The sequence below is a fragment of the Anser anser genome (assembly GCF_964211835.1).
Source record: "Anser anser genome assembly, chromosome: 3".
Lineage (NCBI taxonomy): Eukaryota > Metazoa > Chordata > Aves > Anseriformes > Anatidae > Anser > Anser anser.
The window spans coordinates 108,773,338-108,793,280 of record NC_139722.1 but is presented as its reverse complement, the minus strand read 5'-3'; the positions used below and the strand labels follow the sequence as shown (position 1 = coordinate 108,793,280).

At 50.2% G+C, this 19,943-nt stretch overlaps 1 protein-coding gene across 1 annotated transcript; it reads right to left on the bottom strand.

The window, feature by feature from the left end:
• Positions 1-588: 588 nt before the first annotated feature.
• Positions 589-17,637, bottom strand: TTL (tubulin tyrosine ligase). Its single transcript, XM_083828572.1, has 7 exons — positions 17,168-17,637; positions 13,299-13,377; positions 11,322-11,554; positions 8,154-8,289; positions 7,787-8,056; positions 6,676-6,819; positions 589-5,028 (listed from the first exon to the last, which is right to left on the bottom strand). The coding sequence occupies exons 1-7, from the start codon at positions 17,322-17,324 to the stop codon at positions 4,911-4,913; spliced, it is 1,137 nt and encodes a 378-aa protein (XP_083684698.1). The 5' UTR covers positions 17,325-17,637; the 3' UTR covers positions 589-4,910.
• Between the last annotated feature and the right edge of the window lie 2,306 nt (positions 17,638-19,943).

Below are 19,943 nucleotides of genomic sequence, written 5' to 3'. Positions count from 1 at the left end.
CCCCCCTGCGTTGCTTCCCGTTTGGGGGAGTTGGTGCAGTGCGAGGTGCCCCACTTGGAAATGGGTGGTCTTTAACGCCCCTTCCAACCCAAACTACCTGAGACCTCATCAATGTGTATAAATATCTGAGGGGAGGGCGGCGAGAGGATGGAGTCGGCCTCTTTTCAGTTGTGTCCAGTGACAGGACGAGAGGCAATGGGCACAAACTGAAGTACAGGATGTTCTGGCTCAATATGAGGGGGCACTTCTTTACTGTGAGGGTGACAGAGCACTGGAACAGGTTGCCCAGAGAGGCTGTGGAGTCTCCTTCTCTGGAGATATTCAAAACCTGCCTAGATGCCATCCTGCGCAATGTGCTCTAGGTGATCTTGCTCAGCAGAGGGGTTGGACTAGGTGATCTTCAGAGGTCCCTTCCAACCTCAACCATTCTGTGACTCTGTGTGATAATTTTAGGTAGGCCTGTGTGGAGCCAGTTGGACTTCACAATCCTTGTAGGCCCCTTCCAAATCAGGATATTATATGATTCTATGATTCCCCGTGCCCACCCATGATGGAGGGCAGGCCACCCCAAGGAAAGACGCCAGCCCATGAGATCAGCTCATTTAATGGTGGCCGAGGACAGACGTGGACGCAGCTGCTGGAGAAGCGTGGGACAGGGAGCCCCGCCGGCCCCACACGCGCATGCTGACGTGGGAGCGGCCAGCACCGCCGCCGCTCTCCGTGGCCTGTGGGAGCTGACATGGGTAATGAGACATGGTTACTAACCCACGGACGGCACAGCGGGGCTCCCCGAGGGGACAGCTGCACGTGGAGAACATGAAATGCTGGGACCAGGGACATGCAAGCAGTCCTGAAGGGCGTCGATCACAACGGGGTGCAGAAGCCGGGTGAAATGGCTGCTGATTCCTTCTTATGCTTCTCCAGAGTTTTTTTTGTGGGTTGCAGCTGGCCGCTGGATTTCATGGGAGCACAACAGCAGTTGCATGGTAGTCACAACTAACCTGGCATGAGACAAGTGATTGGGGAATTAACTGAAACCCAGGGCCCAGCTGGACCAGACCCTGCTGGAAACCCACCAGAGCACCTGGGTCTGAAATCCTTCGTGGCCCACAGGAAGGGACAGAGCTAAGACTAGAGACATTCTGCAGTATGGCAGGTATCTTCTTGAAACCCAGCACCATCCTTTATAAAAGCTTAGGAAAGAGGGCAAGACCTTTTCTATTGACCTTTTAGCTGGAATAAGGTAGAAAACATTTTTTTTTGCATTTTTCTAAAAAAAGAAAGTCTCACGAGGGTTTGTGAGCATCACTTGCAAGATGCACCCACGGCTGCAACACTCAGGCCTCAGCCGTACACACATCTAATATATGCTTGGCTAATATATTGGACAAGACCTTAGGCACTATGCTGTCTGTCCTCTGTCATTCACCTCTGTGCTCTACCTCGAGGAATGCTTTGAGGGCAGGTGGTAGTCACAAACAGTACCTGCTGTTTTCCTCCTGAGGCTGTAGCTTACTTTTAAGAATTCAGCAAACCTACCGATGATTAGTGTCCCTGAATCGCTATCTCCCCGAAACCCAGTTGATAGGGCAGTTTATAAACAGCTGCATCACCTGTGGTCACGGCTCTACCATCAAGTCGAAGCCCTGCTTTTAGCTGAGCAGCACTAATACCCAGTTGGTGACGTACCACAACGCAACCCGAGATGCAACGGGGGGGAAGAAAAGGCCTTGGAGTTTGGCAGAGGTTCCTGAGTCAGTACTTCTGGCTTTATCAGCTGCTCCAGTGAAGGCCGCTGCTTTCTCCTGCATCCAGGCTGCTTTCCTGGCCTCTTGCCACTACTTCAGCACGGAGCTGTACACTAAGAAAGGGAACGATCTGATTTTTGAATTTCCCTTTTGAGTGGAAAAGAAAGATGGGTCTGGTGCCCCAGGGCTGGTGCGTTTTTCATTTCTTTATGATGGGGAATTTTTTTTCTCACTTCATGCACTTAGCAGCTGTGCTCTGGGCTGCTCTAGAGCTTGAGAGAGTGCAGTGTGTCCTGTCACCTCATGTACATCCTGGACCAGGGTGATTGCTATTTGATCTTGCCTTTGCTGGGGGGTGGGGGGAAGTATTTTTAAGCTCATGTTAGGTTAAGCTAATTTAAAGATACCCTGGAAATGCCAATGGAGACGTGCTGAACTGTCAGCTTTGCAAGCTGAGTTAAACAGCCATCAGGGCCTACTTTTTTACTTTGGAGTGCTACCACTATGCTTTGCCTGGTCTGCATGGAAGTTTTGACACCTATGTGCCATCATAAGGTTACTAAAACCCAACCAGTCCTCCTCCTATACCCCTCTCTCTAGCAGCTTATGATTCACTACTTCCCCACTGCCTCCTGACTCATGAACTGAAGAGTTCACAGCACCTCTTCGGAATACACCCAAGGTCCAAAGTCAGAGACCAGACCTGGCATTTGGGATCTCTCTAGAAACAAACCCACCCACTAGCACTCACAGTCCAGGCCTCTTCTGCACGCAGCAGAAGAAAAAAAAAAGTCCTGTTTTCACATATTAAAATGTTCCTGCTCCTTGTCACTTCTGAGTGTACCAGTGCACCTTGTGCCTGTCACATGCTGTGCAGATGCTGATCCACGCAGCACTTCAGCGTGTTTACAGCTCCAGAGGTGTTTGTGTGGCTTTTTGGGATGCTTCCTCTCTGCAATGCTTCTGCTGGGTTTTGCTAAGCACTCTGTTCCCTCTTGGATTCAAGCATCCTTGTGTGAAGTAGTGCCACGTGTGGATTCACAGCATGTTGCAAAGAATATCCGTCCCATTACACCATGTTCAAAATATCTTCTTCTAGGGAGGCCTGGACACTTCAGTTCTGTCTCCAGAAAAGTGGCAGGATCGTCTCCTTACAGAGCTCTAGGCTGGCAGGAAGACCTTTCAAATCTCGGTCATGAGCAGAGATGAGTCCATCACGACTCCAGGATCTTTTGAGGGAGAAATCCCACTGCTTGACTCACGTCCCATTTACGCACAGGCAGCAAGAAACTTGTAACCTCCATGATCTCTTCTTGTTTGTTTATTTTGGGTAACAGGAACCAGTTTATTTCTGTGCCAACCATCTCTCCCTGCCAGAGGCAGCAGAACAGAGCTCTGACCTCAGCTGCACAGTCTGCTCTCCTGCTGCAATCAATTCAAATCCCCAGAGCTGCAGTTTTCCATGACGGTTTCCTATGCAGTATGTGAGGATCTCAATCAGGCAATCTATCTCCCTTCCTCCTTGCCAGGAACTGGTTCTGTGCTGCTCATGCAGGCACAATCTGCCCTGAACCATATTTTGAACCACGTAACCTCAGAGCTAAGGTACATCCACACATCGTGTGCAACATGGAAAGAATCCCCAAACCCAGTACCACCATTGTACAAATGAGCTTTAACATGCACTCTGTCAGCACTCAGTTCTTTGCAGACACCACAGTAGCCTCTTGAACAGAGATCTAACGGTTGAACTTTGCTTCTCTGTATAGAAATCTGGGACACGGCACAGGCCAGACACCACTCACAAAGCCAGCTGCTGCTAGAAATGCTGCTGTGCTCTGCAGAGCTTTACTTTAGGAGGGGTGTGCTGGCTTACGCTGAAAATTCAGATGAACTTCACAAGATGGGTAGCATGCCAGGGATTTAGGTTATACTCAAAGTAGATGTTAGCTCTGAAATTCAGGGACCTCAAGGAATTTAACTTCCCCACAAAAATATCAGCCTGCCCCAGCTGTGTGGCAAACCTATACACAAGGAATCTCTCTCCTGGTCTAGAACATCTCACCCAACTTCCTCCTTGCTGCGACTGAGCTGTCGACTGTGTTCAGGGTAGAAAATTACAATATTTGTAAAATGGAGGAGAATCAAATTGGCTGGATCAAACAGGATAAAAATCATTTGGGTTGAAAGGTTTCAGATTCAAGCCTCAAAGGCAGTAAGGTGAAAGCTGAGAGAAGAGCCTAAATTCACTGCATTGTCTCAGAAGAAGCTGAGTAGATTGGGTTTCAGCTATTCAAAACACTCCTAGCACAGAAATGGTGCTAGAAATCCTATAGCCTGCAGGTGAGTCCCAAGGGGAGTCTCTCTACCTGTTTCAAACAGAATCCAACTGCATCAGACTTGGATTGAAACTGATTCAAATCTCATTAGGAAAAGGGATAACTATAAACAAACAAACTGCCTTCCCTGCTTGGGTTAATTCACCGCCTGCAGTTCAGCACCCTTTCTGACAGCGTCCTTGCCAGTCGTTGCCTGGGTGTTCAGCCAGCCAGCTTTGAAATGACCTCAGGAAACTGAATTCTCAGTGTTCCTGGTTTTATGCATCCTGTGACGCAAGAGATCTTGTTCCTTTCTATGGAAAAGAGCAGGAACAAGGGAAAGGAGTCACCTATTTGGAACTGAGCTAAGGCACTAATTATGCAGTGGGTGAGGAAAGAAGAAACACAGCGGGAGGAGGAAAACTTTCCAACTACGATGTCCCAGAAGACCATCGTACTCTTCACTCAATCGCCTTAAAAAAAACCCACAATGTTATCTCTATAGAAAAGGAGGAGCTAATACAGTATTATAGTATCCCTGTTGGGGTTTCATCTTAAGGTTACTTTGCCGTTCTCCCAGAGAGATTTGTTTCAGATATCAAAGTCACAAGAGCTGTTTCTAAAGTGGATTTTGGTGAATGCAGGCAGAGTTGTCTCAGCAGCTCTGGCTCATCGCTGCTCTGTGTGGGTGCCTGTTTTGTTGTTTTTCCCCATGATTTTCCAGAACAAAAAAAGAAGTCTGTCCCTATCACTTTTTGGCATGATACTGAGATAAGCCATAGAACAGTGCTGACCCAGTGGGTGCAGTCTCTCCCTATGCACAGCAGACGCATTCCTGTGGTCATCACAGCTTGATAAAGATTGATGGTGGCTGGCTCATCTTCTGCCCAGTGTCAGCGAGCGGGAAAACGCTAGAGATGGCTACATCCACAATTCCTTGGCAGAGTTCTGCATACAGCTTCCTAAGAGACAAGAGAGACAGAGTAAGACGCCCGAGCAGGCCAAACCAGTGGGCCCCCAACCTCCTCATACATAGGCATGTGTTTTCCCAGTGGGAGCTACAAGATCCTGCTGCTGTTACAGGTAGCTCCAGGGAGGCAAATCAGGTGAGGATGGCATGTCCTGGTATCCTCCCCTCCTACCCCAGCAACCGTCTTCTTTCTCAACGATGCTCCCATTCCCAACATTGCTCTTTGCTGCATGGGACCATAAGACCCATTTCTCTCAGTTTACTGTCAGATCAAGTTCCTCAGCAGCGTCTCCACATCCTCAGGACCCAGACTTGAGTCACCGCAAGATGCATGGGGGCAGACAACAGCTAAGCACCCCCTGTACCAGTCTCCCAGCTCTGGGAGTCGTGATTATCACAACAGACCCTGTACAAGTGGGGATGCACCCCAGAGGGATTTCTTTGATGTATGCATGGTTTGATGAAATGTTGCAATGGGGTGCAAGCGTGTATATTAACTTGTGAGCTAGGCACAGAGATTTCACAGGACTCCCCCAGAAGGGCTGGAAGGGTTTCATCATGGCAAGGTTCACAAAAAGCAGGATTAGGCAGAAGAGAGACAAGGTGTTTGAGAAATGAGTTAACAACAGCTTTGTTTTCTGCTGAAGGAAATACACGTGTAACCTCATTGAATGTGCTGGCATATGGGACACTTCTAGTACCAAAGCTGTCTTTGCTAGAATTAATAATGCCACCCTTGCAGCTGGGGCTACTTAACAGTAAGATGCTTTTTCAGCTCCTGAGTATGTTACTGCTTTCAGCAGACAATTTTTGACTTTTAAATCTGAATTGTGTGATATGGGTGCTATAAATTAGAATAGCCCTGAAAAGGGTGATGACTGGGCTGCCTGGTAGGTTGGCCCTGTATTTCTTCTCTAGTATTAGTGATGACCTAATCTAATCTACATTTAATGCAGATTAGTTGACATACTATAACATACATAATAATATAGATATTATTATAATATATAACACATTGATATGTACGTGTAAAAATAATATGATAGCTACAGTAATGCAGATAATGTAGAACAGCCTTTTCTGTTCTGCTGTGTTTGTATATAATAAAGATGCCTATTTAGCAAAGATTTCTAGTCTTCCAGTCGTCTCAATCGCATAATACAGCGCCTCCCACTGTGCCTATGCAGAGATGTTCATGGCCAGGGTTGCCTGGCTGTCCCAGCTTCCCCTTGGCTGGCAGGAGCTTTGATCCAATTTCTGTGGCATCTACACTGCGCGCTGGGGTCCTACTGCCTGCAAATTCAGTCACCCACTTCCAGCTGCTGCCTTTAATGCTACTCATTTATTCTGTGTTCAGGTGAAGACCATCCACCACTGGCTCCACAAGAGAGGCTGAGAAATCACCTGAGCCCCAAGGCATTAATTCCGCAACGTACCCCACAGTGTCAATAAAAACATCCCAAGTTACATTCAAATCCAGTTGTCCAGAAATCGAGTATCTGGTATGGATTTGCATGCGAAAGCCCCCTTCCATTCACTTTCTTCCACCTTTTTCACTTGGAGTTGGGATACATCCAAGTTTTGTGTGAGCCATGTGAACGGTGGCACCACAAATGTGTTACAGAAACTGACTACTCACTGGGCACAAGCTGGAGCCCCGTTGACTTCTATGAGCCAGACTTTCAGCTCCTCATCCACCATGAAGTCAAAGCCAAAGAGCTGGAAGCTCTGGTAGTGAAGATGCTTTGTGCTGATTGCAGGCTCTATACACATAAGGCAGCTTCTGCGATGGGAAAAACAGAAACATGAGATTAAAAGCCCTGCGGGCACACTGGTTGCACTGCAGCTTCTGAAGGCACGTGCATGGTGCAGGTAAGCGGAGGGCTCCCCCATTGCCTTGGGACCGCTTCGGGCATCAAGTGGATGGGGCAACGCTTTCTGACTCTGACAAGCAAACAAGCAGGCAGTGCCCCCCTGCAGCCCCATCAGGCCTGCCTTGTGCCTGGTATCTGGGTGTCATTTTACCAGCCCCTAAATTACAAGTTATATCCAACAAACGTCATGGCAACCAGGTCCCTGCAAACATCAAAACATACGTGGACAGTCCAAAATTCCTAAGACAGCGCTGAGTTAACACCCAAAGAGCAGGAGAGCAGCATCCGCCCTCACCACTAGATTAGGCAAGTGGAAAAAGAGAATCTGCAGTTAGAGCTTGAAGTAGAAGGCAGAGCCACAAAGAGCTGCACCCAGGGCCCCCAGGGAACTGCCACTCAGAGCTCATTTGCCACTGAGACCCTCAAAGATCGTGTCATGTCATTTTGGTGTAACAGCAATGGGGGATTTGCAAAGAAAACTCTGCCATGGAGGATCACTTCTTCAAGACCTGGTTTCTCTGCAGTGCCACGATCTCTCCAGGCAATTTCCTCAGTGCCCAGGAAGTAGCTGATAGTGCTAGCTGGCTCTGCTTGGGCTAAAGCTCACTCCATTCTCCTCTAAAAACAGCCAGCAAAATGCACACACACTGACACCTACCCTTCAAAGAACCTCATCTATAGAGTCCCTTATCTGCTTTTTCACTAAGCAATGACATTGGGGTGTTTCTGGATTTATCTTTAATTTACCACTGGGTCACAACCCCCGATTCACGCAAATCAACCCCTTCTCTTGTCCATCTGTCTGCTCAGTTGTGTTCATACAGATTCCCTGTCACTGAAGGGTTGGGTACCCCTGTACAACTGGCAGCTGGTTACCTTATTATGTGTTTGATTTGCAGTAAGATGCTATTCTCAAGCGTTGTGTTTAGGGCATCCATCAGATACTGGTTGAACTCCTCAAAGAACATTTCATTCCCTTCCTCATACCGCCCGTAGTTTTTGGAATATTCCTTCTGAATGCAGTGATTGGTCAAGTGGCAGGTTTTGTCCTGGAAATTAGCACTGTTATATGGTTCGGAAGAGGTCCGCAGGACACCCTCTCTGTAGAGGTAGATATTATATTGATGATCCACGAGAACCCAGCTCCTAGGGGGCAAGAGAACAAACTCAAGTCTCAGTGGCTTAAAAAGAAACTACGCAGAAATGCAAACCGGTATTACAAAAGCCAGGCAGAAAAGGTTACCTGATGTCAAACTTGCGATGCCCTGGCTCCAAAAGAAGAGGCTTCTCCAGGTATTTCTGGATCACGTGCACTTGTCCCTGCTCATCGATAAAGTCCAAGAGCTCTCCAGCCTCTGAAGAAATCATGATCCCTTCCCCTGACACAGAAAGATAAAGAAAAAATCAGGTGGAGGATCTTTGCTGGAGCTCTTTCCGGGCCCAAGTGGGCCGTGGATCATTCCCATGGAAAACCAAGCATCACATGAGAACCCATGGCCCCAGGGCTGCCTGGTGCCTGAGCTATGTCATGTTAGCTCAGTGTCATGCAATAAATTGGCAGAGGTATCTCCCCTTTTCCATGCCATAGGACATTTGGTTCCCCTCCAGCTGGAGCTAACGCAAATGGAAACCAAGGGTACTGAGATGGCACGGTCTGCCTGGGGTCTGTCTGCAGGGGATGGCTATTTAGGTGTGAGTAGATGCAGAGCAATCAGGGACCTTGGCAAGAAGTGAGGCAGCTGCTTTGTTTGGAGGATTAGATTTTCTTTTCTGGCAGGTTTTTTTTCCAGCTGGGCTTGGCAGGGAGGGGCATTTAGCACTTTTTAAATTTTCTTTTGCTTTTCCCTGTTTTTCAGCAGTTTGGAGAGAAGGGGCTTTGGCAGTTTGTGAGATTTTTCTTTATTTTGTTTCTTTGGGGAGAGAGGTTTGTTTTCATTCTATACTAAGACTTTCTTCCCCCGCCTGGCTTTTCTGTCTGCCAGAAGCAGACATGCAAACAGTGTTCCCCTGCTCACTGAGTCCATTTAAGTTACTATTGAAATCACTGCTGAATTAGGAAAAGAACTGTTTCAAAATGCTCATCCATGTAGTCAGTGTTTTCCCCTTCTTTGGAAACTCTTCATTAAAGAATTCAGATGTGTCTTTTAAATACTGCCACATTTTGGCTGAAGCTGTCGCTGTTCATTTCTTGCAAGAGTCCAGACATGAAATCACTGTTGCAGAACAACGAAGAGAGAACAGATCCCTTCTGGGATTTGATAAAGGGATGGCACAGTGCCACTGAAGGATAAACCAGCTCAGGTAAAATTATCTAACATTTCTCTGGCACTATGGCCTGTTGTTAAGCATTTAATTAACCTTTTAGACTAAAGCTGATAATTTACTCTTAATTTTGTGCTGATTTTTTTTAGGAAATACTGAGTGAAAAGAAACAAACTCTCTTCAGTGGGGCACCAGTAGGACAACACTGGTTTAGAGCACACCTGTGAATCACCAGCTTCCCAGCCCCACCAATGCCCTACCCTTCTTAGTGTCCTCAAACCAAATGGAAGTGCTTTCATCAAATATTTTTCTCCCCCATTTTATCGGGGGGGGGGGGGGAAGAGTGAAACAAGATTTTTAGTCCCCTGGTCACAGCAGAGCCAGTCAGACACTTGTGTTGGTGTACCTGTGGTGTATCACAGTGCTGTACATCACACGGGAAAGGAAGGAAACAACATCTCTTTAAGCCAGTAAAGCTGCTGCAGTGGGAAAGTCAGCAGGCATCAGTTCTGTGCTGGACAGCCGGTGAACTGAGCGGGTGGTTAGCTCAACTGTGCACCTAGTCAGCAACCAGCAAAGCAGCTTATGTGGGGCCACTGTCTCTGTTCTCAAAGACGACACCAAAATCTCTGGCAACAGATGAACGTTTCTTAACTTTTACGTCAGGACATCCTAAACCTGTAGTTTTCCTTCTAATGATGGACAACCAAGCTTCTCCTAGAACTCTCTTGAATCAGGGGCTGTCTCTGAACTGAAGCTGCCTCGGCAATTAATGCCGACAAGCTTTCTGCTTCATCAGAAGTAATCCCCAGACATTTGAACTTCTCTCTAGAAGATTAGCATGAGGCTCTCTTTTCACTTTAATTCCCATCTTGAGTTCTGCAGCACAGTGATGAATACAAAAAGTTACTTTGCTTTAATGCAGAAAAGAAGACAGGATCCCACTTGAATAAAGTATGCGGAGAGTTTAAACCTCCCCATGCTGCAGTGAATAACTGCCATGGCCTTTTCAGTTTTCCAGACTGATTCTTTGCCAGACAGTTACACTGCACAGACACATTTCCCATCAGTGGCATGACGAAAGTACTCATCTCCCTTCCTCCCTGGTGAAAATACATGTACTCTTCTGATGCTTCTCAGTAATGGAGCCATGAAAGCAGAGCAGCGAGGAAAGCCTGCACGAATGAGTTGTATCACCCAGCCTCCCTGCAGCCTCCTCTGGCTTTCACGTTTCCTGATGATTTTTGTAAAACTGCTTCAAAAGTGACTCTGCAAATATGAGTAGTATTTCAGGGCCTGTTCTGTTTGAAAAGACCAGGTCTTTCCATGGGCAGGGCTCTGCTACTTGGGGTCTGCGCACACAGCAAGGCGCGTTTTCATAATGAAATTCTGATAGCATGCCAGTGATACTGCTGTAACTGGCAGATAGGATGATTACCAAAGCATTACATCCATAGCTGTGTCCAGCTCTATCTTCCTAATAGCTCATTATTTCTGTACAGCAAGCTGTGCAACGACCCTGGAAAAAGGAAGGGCATGTTATCACCTAGGTATCTATTGCCTTATTCAAATGAAAGAGAAATACAGGTACTGCATTGCTCTGCTTGGGGCTGCCCAGGCTTGGATGTAGTTTGGATACACTGCGCTCACAGCTCTCAGTGTGACCATGGGAGGGACATTGGCACCAGGTATTTAGGTTTGGGTGGAAGACAAACAATGGTCTGAAATCAGCTGAAATCAGGCTTGGCTGCAGCATGGAAATGCTTGCCACTGTCCTGGAGGACTGCTCTCCTCTCCACTGCCCTCCTCCCCACATCCTGTTATGCTCCCCATCTCTTGCAGTCCACATTCCCCTGGCCTGCTGGTCCCTGCTGCCTTCCCCCAGCACCAAACATTCTTGTATTTTGAGGTGCATGACTAGAAAAAAGGGGAGTTATTTCACTGCCATCCATGTCCTAATTCCTGTCAGGAGCCTGATGCCACCAAAAAAGGAGAGCCCTATGGTGGCATGACTGGCATGGATTAGGTAGGCGAAGCCATTCACAGATGGGCTAAATTTTAGCTGGGCTCAGCCAAGCCCCAGGACTCTATTGATCAAGTAAGGGGTAAGGAATAATGAGAAGGTGGCTCATTTTGCTGAAAACCGAACCTTTGGCACCAGCTGAGGACTTGGCGATCCACACGTTGCCTTCTTTGCCTTCCTGCCGCCTGTTGTAAGCTGCCAAAAAGACTTCTCTCTCATCTGTCCTTGTGTTGTTTATGAGATGGCGAATTCCATTCTGTGCTGGGGCCACGGGGGTCTTCAGGTTTGTTGGGTAAATCACATAGGACTCGGGGAACCACGTGCAGGACTCTGATAGCTCAGGGCTTGTCTTGATTAGCCTGGGTGAAGAGATAGAGGCTGTTAATCTCCACATTGTTAATCTCCAGAGTGACCCGCGAGGACATAATTTCCTGAGTACAAGTCATAATTAACTGGGCTCTGGTGATGAATAGCATCTTACAGACAGCCTGTACTAAATAATTATATTCTCTTTAGACCATCGAAATTAGGGTCTTTTTTAAAGAGATCATGGCAATCCCAAGCTGCAACAATGCACTTCTCTTTGAACCAGACCTGCAAGCTTTTGTTAAATATTTTGTGCTTTAGATATCACGAAGCAATCAGTAGAGAAGTTTCCATGTAATTAGAGCTTGTAGTGAGTTCCCTACACCATCTCTGCACGAGGCCACTGAGGAGGCGTGATTGCTACTGCGAAACAGGGCAGGAAGGAAGCTGTGATAACAGCAGGCAAAGGCGAAGCCAGAGCAGTAATGCTCTCGGGCTGCAGCTCAGCTCGTGACCCCATTCCCCCTGAGATCAGATCAGGCGTCCCAGATGGGGATGGAGACCATTGGGAACAGGCTGAAGGCAAGAACACAGCTACACTTTTCCTGTTCTGAGGTGCCTGGGATCCCCTTTGCATTATTCAGTCTCTGTTCCCTCTGGCAGATACTCCCTCCTACCACCAGTTACGCCTAGAGATGCCAGCAAACTCCTGTCAGTGGAGCTGAGGCCTGTTTTCTTTCAGAGTCCAGGGAGGTGCCTGCCTCTTTGAATGCTCATTCAGCGTTTTGCTGAAAGCCAAAAGCAGAGCTAACCATGTGCTGACTTTCTGTGTGCATCCTCTGTTGAAATGGCAGTCTGTCAGTGACACCCTGGGATTCCCCTGTCAGAGGAACGTCACTTCTGGTCCCTTGGTTTCATAAGTGGCTTGATACACGGTTGACCCCAGAGTACAACAAGTCAGCCAAGCTTCAGGAGAGAAAAACAACTGCAAGCACTTTCAAGACTGTCTCCAGACCATGGGCTGCAGAGAAATCCAGCTGGGGAGCACGCTGAATGCTTGTTTAAAATGTCCTGACAAACAGCATCACTACTGTAGAGAAAGCATTTGGGACCAGGTTCTTTGCAGGAGAAGGATTGGCCTCAGATCAGCACACAGACTGCATCAGCAAGAGGCAGGACAGACACTAACTTGTAATCAGACACTTGGAGGAGGCCAAGAGCTCTGACATGAAGATGCCCTGACGACTGCAGAGTTTGCGCAGGGAGCGGGGTTATCTACAATGAAACCTCACCCCCATTTCCCCAGGAGACCATGGCACAGCTGGTCATGCAGAAATAACTCCCAGAGCCTGGTCTTCCTTGAGATGTCTCCAGACATTTGCTTGACCAACAAATCTGATTAGCTAAACACATGTTAGTGCCTCATCGCTGTATGAATCAGAGGACGAGAGGAGTAGGTTTTAATTAAGTAGCTACAAGGAGAAAGAGCAGATACGGTTTGTTGTTTTTTTTCTTTGATTTGGCTCTAATCTGTAGCTCCTGTCTGTCTGATTCAATACACTGTATGGTTTCAAGAAGATGTAATTCAATGGAAATGTCATTTCCCCTGAAGTTACAAAGAGGTCATTGTGCACCCAGATATCTGCCTAGACCAGCACAGAAGTCTGAAGACACCACGTGCGAGGACGCCCCAATGCAGCTGTTCTGTGAAATACCCTTAGAACAGGTTCAGCAGTTGCCAACAGTTAGAAGAAAATTTTCTACCAACGCTGTGAAACATTTCAGTGAATTCCTTACTTCACCAGGGATGCTTTGCGGCACAGCTTGTCTGCTCCCCTGTAGTAATTCACCAGCTGCACAAGTCCGGGTTCGTGGCCTACAACAGAAAATAGAAAAGTCAGGCAAACTTCTCAATTAGTGGAGGAAAAACACCTGCTTAGTGCAAAGGATCTGTGCAGTAGAGAAGAAAAAGAAGCTGTTTCCTTGCCCTCCACCAAAGAAACAGACTCTCAGCTGGTACCAGCTCCAGCATTTTCCTCCTATCAGGGAAGAAAAAACATGCTTTTATTCAAGTCTGTTTTGAACATGCTGCTTCCATTTTCCAAAAGAAAGAAAGTAACCATTTCCTAATTCACACCGGGAACGGGCAGAGCCATCCAAAAATGTTCTCCATTTGCTGGTGGCACTTTTTAAGAGCCAGGCTTTCAGTTACTCTTAAGAGCAGTAGGAAGATGCAGGGAAGTACACCATGACACAAAGATCACAGCTTAGGAAAAAACCTTTTTTTTTTTTTTTGTCATTTACAGCAGGATTCCCTTTAGGCTCAGATAAAGGGCTGGGAAATGTTAAAAGACGATCTAAAGCCTCGCTTCCCTCTGGCAGCATGCAGGAATGCCCCTGGGACAGCTGCAGTGGGAAGGGACCCCTGGAGGCCTCACACCCCAACCTCCTGCCCAGTCGAAGTCCAAACAGCTCTGAGGTTGAAGATCCCACTGCAAATGTCCCTCCCATGGTCACTCCGAGAGACTGACGGCCCAAGGGGTAATGCAGATCTGGGCAGCAGCGCACAGCCTTCCCCAGAACACGGATGTGCAACAGGTGAACGATGCCAGAGGCAATACCTGGCGCCCTGGTGACAACTGACATCCATAGGGAAAATATGACAGAAAACCACTCTGGTCTGAAGCGAGACCTAGGACCAGAGGGACCCCCAAGCATGACAAGTTACTTGCATCTTTGCCTTCTCTTTTCAAACAAATGCTTGTGGGAGTTATTTAGACCCTGAAACAGCATTCAGAGTTTTAGTTACCCTCTGCGGTAATTGCCTGGAAAAAACGGCCCAGAGCAAACATTAACCTAAAGACCAGGCAGCTGCGAGATCACAGACAGTGAATATCTATTTCAACCCCAAAACCATGGCCCCGACCTGGCTCATTATTTTAATCACAGATCTTTAAGTACGAAAAACAGCTGAAAGATCTGTAAAGCCAGGTACAGTCAGCACTGCCACGCACTAATTTACAGAAAGCAATTAGTAAAAACTCTCAAATTTCTTCCTGTTTCCAGCTTACTGATTTTGCTTGCTTCCCAGGGCACCTGAGGTAGTGCCCCTGTTGGTTTGCTGAGCATCTCTGGAGCAGTGGCCTGTGACGTGCAGTGTGGTGGCCAGCAAGGAGGGAAAGGGAACAGGTTCTTGTGCACACCGAGGTCTGCTCAGTGAGTTTAACAGGGCTAAAAAGCTGTCAAGGCACTGAGTGAACCGGCGATCCTCCAGCGGCCAGCAGAGCCCAGCATCTTCTGCTCTGTCAGGCCTCTGCAGCCTGCTCCTCCTTTGTCTCCCCTTAGCACAAGCTGTTTTTATGCAAGATACAGGCTTAGATGCGGACACTCACCGCGTAAGGGCACCATCAGCCCAAGGAGTAGGAAACCAGCGAGTGCAGCAGAAGTGCTTGTGGCCAGCCAGCAGCAGTGGCACTCCCACCACTCCCCCGTGACACACGATCTAAGCTTAGCCCTTTGGAAGACAGGGCCTTACAACTCCCTGAAGCAGTGTCTGTTTCAAGCAGAGCCTTTAGGAGAACCCAACCCAGCCAGCCTGCGTGCAACAGCTGCTCAGAGGGACAGCTTTAGGAAGAGATTCCAGAGAAGGTACAGATTTTTGGAAGATGTACCGAAATAACCATGTTTGTTTTTTTTTGTCTTAATCTACCGATTTCAGGCAACCAGCTCCTGCTATAAGAGGATGGGTTAAAGAAGTCAGTGCCAAAGGTTGGCCCCTCTCTAAGAAAAACATTTTTAGGTATCCTGTCATAAGACATACCGAGGGACCTGCTGAAGCCCTTCCATCATCCCAGGGCTCTTCTCTAGGGTGGAAGAGGTTAGTAAGAGGTTGACCTGAGCTGGGCATGCTGTTCTGGTCACATGAAAGGCCCGCACCGGTTCTGTGACGAAGCCTGCTGCTCCCAGGCCCTGCATGCAAACCTCCACACTAGGGCCCAGCTTTGCTTGCGGTGGCTGGCTGCAGCACGTGTGAGCATCCTCACTGCTCAAGCCTCTCCCAGGGTTCCCCTGCCTCCTGCAAACACCCTGACACTGGGAGGTGACCAGATGGCACTGCCATGTGGCGGGGACTTTCCAGTCACAAGCGCCTGTGGAGACAGGGAGAGTGGTGCTGGAGCTGCTGACTTACCGATCTGACAGAGCAGGGGTGACCAAGTGGTGCTGGGCTTGAACTGCATGAAAGGGGCTGCAAAAGCAGTCCTGCCCCCAGGCTGCTGGGACTGCAGAAGGGAGACACCCTGCGGTGTTGGGGTTAGCGGCGTCCTCACCACAAACCTGCTCCGACACGCTGGGGAGAGGAACCAGCACGGGGCCAGCCCAGCAGCTGGCACTCTGCACAGACACCCACCAGCCTCGCAGCTCGCCACCAGCCACGGGCAATGACGGTGCATCTCTGCTCCCCGCCGCACCCCACAACGCTGCCAGCGCCTGGCGTGGCTCTCCCTGCTCGTGGGCAGCCTCTCCTTCCCTGCTGCTGGGCTCTTCCCTGTCTGGTAGGGCCGGGGACAGGCAGCAGGGCTGGCAGGGGACAAACCCGCGTAGGGAAGCTCCCAGAGCTTGCTCACCCACGGCCATGCATGCTGGCAGAAGGGGACAAGCAGCAGTGGAGAAGAAGAGGGGGTGCCCTGGCCTTACATGCACACGGCCTCCACAATAACTCTCCCCCTGCCCCAAGCAGGGACCAGTCGTGCTGTCACCCTCGCCAAGACCCTGCAGAGGCACATCCTCGGATGATGGTTTCAGTGCACCTGGCTGTGACACGTTTCCCCAGGAGCTCAAACCCCAGAAACACTCCCCTAACGCGTGAGCTCAGCGCTGCAACCTCCCTGCCCTGTGCTAGGCACAGGGATGTCACTGGCACCGCTGTGTCCCCCATGATCCTGCACCAAGAGACAGAACCCCCAAGGAACAGCAAAAAAAAAAAAGCCTCAAGTGTTTTTTCTGCACGCAGGCTCAGAAGTAGGGGTGACGTGACCCCCCCAGACAGCCCTGGGGATGGCGGGGACCCTGAGACCACTGTCCTCTACACGCGGGGAGCCAAACAAAGGGAGTGTCCCACTGTGGGGTGCGAGTCCCGGCTGCCAGCATCCCACTCCTCCACCCCACAGCCCCCAGGCTGGGCTGGGTATTTTGGGGGGCATCGCAGACGCTGTCCTCCAGGAGTTTGGGGAGGGCGATCCTTCGAGGCCTGGCGAGGGGCAGCAGCCCCCAGCAGGGACTGCCTGTTTTCAGGTTTTGGGACAGAGCCCGTTCCAGGGATGGAAGCGGCCGCAGGGAGACCCCCGGTGCTGCCCCTTTGTTCTTGGCGATGCGGGCTGGGGCGGCCACGGGGTCCCTGCGGCAAGGAGCCCGGCGGCAGACAGACGGCTGGGGGCCAGCTCTCACCGAGGGGCTGCTGCCACTGCCAAGGGGACCAGGAGACACCAGGGGACAGCCGGGCGATGCCTCCCAGGCTATGGGGGACCCTATGGGGCACACCCTGCCCGCAGAGGTGCCAGGGGGCTGCCGAACCCCGGTGGCCGCACCCTGCCCGGGGGGGGGGGGGGGGGGACACCCCGACAGCACCGCGCCCTGCTCATGCACGGCGGCGCCGAGCCAGCCCTTACCCAGCCTGCCGAAGGGGAGCCGGTTCCTCTCGCCCAGCATCAGGTTGAAGCGGGGGTTGTCCTTCCTGAGCCGCCTCCACTGCCCGCTGGCCAAGAGGAGCCGGGAGACCTCGGCGTAGACGCTGCTGTTCTCGTCCCGCACCACGAAGGTGTACATGGCGGCGGGGCGGGGAGCACCCCCGGACCCTTACCCTACCCTACCCCGGGGGCCCGCCGGCCTCCCCAGGCCCATGGGGCCCCGCCGCAGCCTAGGCAGGGCCCTGCTCGGCCACCGGCACCGGCACCGCCGCCTCCTCCCGTCCTGGCTCCGCATGGCCGGGGCCGCCCGCCCCTGCGCGCCGCCGGGCTGAGCTCATCGCGGGGAGGGACCGCGCCGGGCCCCGCGGCTGCGGGGCGGGGAGGCCCCGGCTCGGGTCTACCCCCGGCTCGGGGGGGGGACAGGGAGGGACAGGGGGGCACACGGGGGGGGTGCTGGCCCTGCCCCTGCACCGCCTTCCCCACGGCGACCCGGAAGCAGAGCGGGTTTTCACGATTGTAGAAGATGGCGCCGTGGGGGGTGGTGGTGCGCCCCGGCCCTGTGTGACAGCAGGGGGTGGGAGAAGGGGATGGGAGAAGGATGGGGGGATCGTAAAGGTCTGCCCGTGTGGCTCTGCCCTGAGCCCCGACATTGCAAGGGCCCCTGTGGGGTACAGCTATGGGGGAGAGGGAAGGGGTCGTCCCCTCTGCTCAGCGCTCCTTGGCCCGCATCGGGATGCTGCGGGTAGTTCGAGGATGGTCTTGGTGAAATGGAGTGAAAAACAGATGGCAGATGAGGGTGGCAGGCGAGGAAAGGGCCAGGCGGCCCCTGGGGGTGATGCTGGCCCCAAGCTGAGAGACAGCGAGGCCTGGGAGCTGGTACACCGACACTTGTCCTTGGTCCACCACACTCACCAAATCCTGTTTTTCTTCTTGACATCTTTCGGTTTTCCTGTGCTTATCTTCTCAAGCATTGTTACCGAGTTAGGTTTTTCTGTTCATTGAAAATGCCTTTTCCCTGTAACCGTTGCTCCTGTCTTCCTCTTAAACGAGGCTGCAGCCAACCGCACCCATCTCGTTTCACAAATTCACAACCTGGAGAGTTTAGATCTCTTAACAAACCTGTCAGTAATGGCAACAGAGTTCTTGATTTGGTTAATGCCCTGGTTTCCTTGCAGACCCTGTATGAGAAATGCCATCAGCACTGCATGCTTGTGTTGGTTGCTATAAAACACGACGCATTTCCAACAAATCAAGAGCATTTTCCTGAAGAGAACTGAAATGTGTGGTAGATTGGTGATGACCAGCATGCTTTTTCTTTTTTGACAACATGAGATGATACGTGGCTCAAGGACAGGGAAATCTCATTTTAAAAATGGCTCCTTACCTACCTCATTTTCTTCTGCTAAATTGATCAAAAAGTTCTTAATGAAATGTTTTCCACCTTATGGACGGTGACAACAATTAGTGTTTCCAAGTTGTTATGGTAAAAGACCAATTTTATTAATAATCTAAAGAAAATAGAAAACACCCAACTGTAGGCCAAATGGATGATAACAAGATTCGAATGAAGAAGAACTGTCCGATTATTTTTTATCATCTTTGACTGGATGCTGACGTGCAGGTTGTTTAAATGTGATGCTAATTGTTACTGACATGAATCTTGGGATACTGAATCTAGTCTTTTTGAAGCTAAAAGGTTTTTCATAGAATCATAGAATCATAGAATATCCTGAGTTGGAAGGGACCCTTAAGGATCATCAAGTCCAACTCTTGACACCGCACAGGTCTACCCAAAAGTTCAGACCATGTGACTAAGTGCACAGTCCAATCTCTTCTTAAATTCAGACAGGCTTGGTGCAGTGACCACTTCCCTGGGGAGCCTGTTCCAGTGTGCAACCACCCTCTCTGTGAAGAACCCCCTCCTGATGTCGAGCCTAAATTTCCCCTGCCTCAGCTTAACCCCGTTCCCACGGGTCCTGTCACTGGTGTTAATGGAGAAAAGGTCTCCTGCCTCTCGACACCCCCTTACGAGGAAGTTGTAGACTGTGATGAGGTCTCCCCTCAGCCTCCTCTTCTCCAGGCTGAACAGGCCCAGTGACCTCAGCCGTTCCTCGTACGTCTTCCCCTCCAGGCCTTTCACCATCTTCGTAGCCCTCCTCTGGACACTCTCCAACAGTTTCATGTCCTTTTTATACTGTGGTGCCCAGAACTGCACACAGTACTCGAGGTGAGGCCGCACCAGCGCAGAGTAGAGCTGGACAATCACCTCCCTTGACCTACTAGCGATGCCGTGCTTGATGCACCCCAGGACACGGTTGGCCCTCCTGGCCGCCAGGGCACACTGCTGGCTCATATTCAACTTGCTGTCAACCACGACCCCCAGATCCCTCTCTTCTAGGCTGCTCTCTAGCGTCTCATCGCCCAGTCTGTACGTGCAGCCAGGGTTTCCCCGTCCCAAGTGCAGGACCCGGCACTTGCTCTTATTGAACTTCATGCGGTTGGTGATCGCCCAGCTCTCTAACCTATCCAGATCCCTCTGCAAGGCCTTTCCACCCTCATTCGAGTCCACAACTCCTCCAAGTTTGGTGTCATCAGCAAACTTGCTCAAAATACCTTCTATTCCTACATCCAGATTGTTTATAAAAATATTGAAAAGTACCGGCCCTAAAATGGAGCCTTGAGGGACACCACTGGTGACCGCCCGCCAGCCTGACGCAGCCCCATTTACCATAACCCTTTGGGCCCTGCCCGTTAGCCA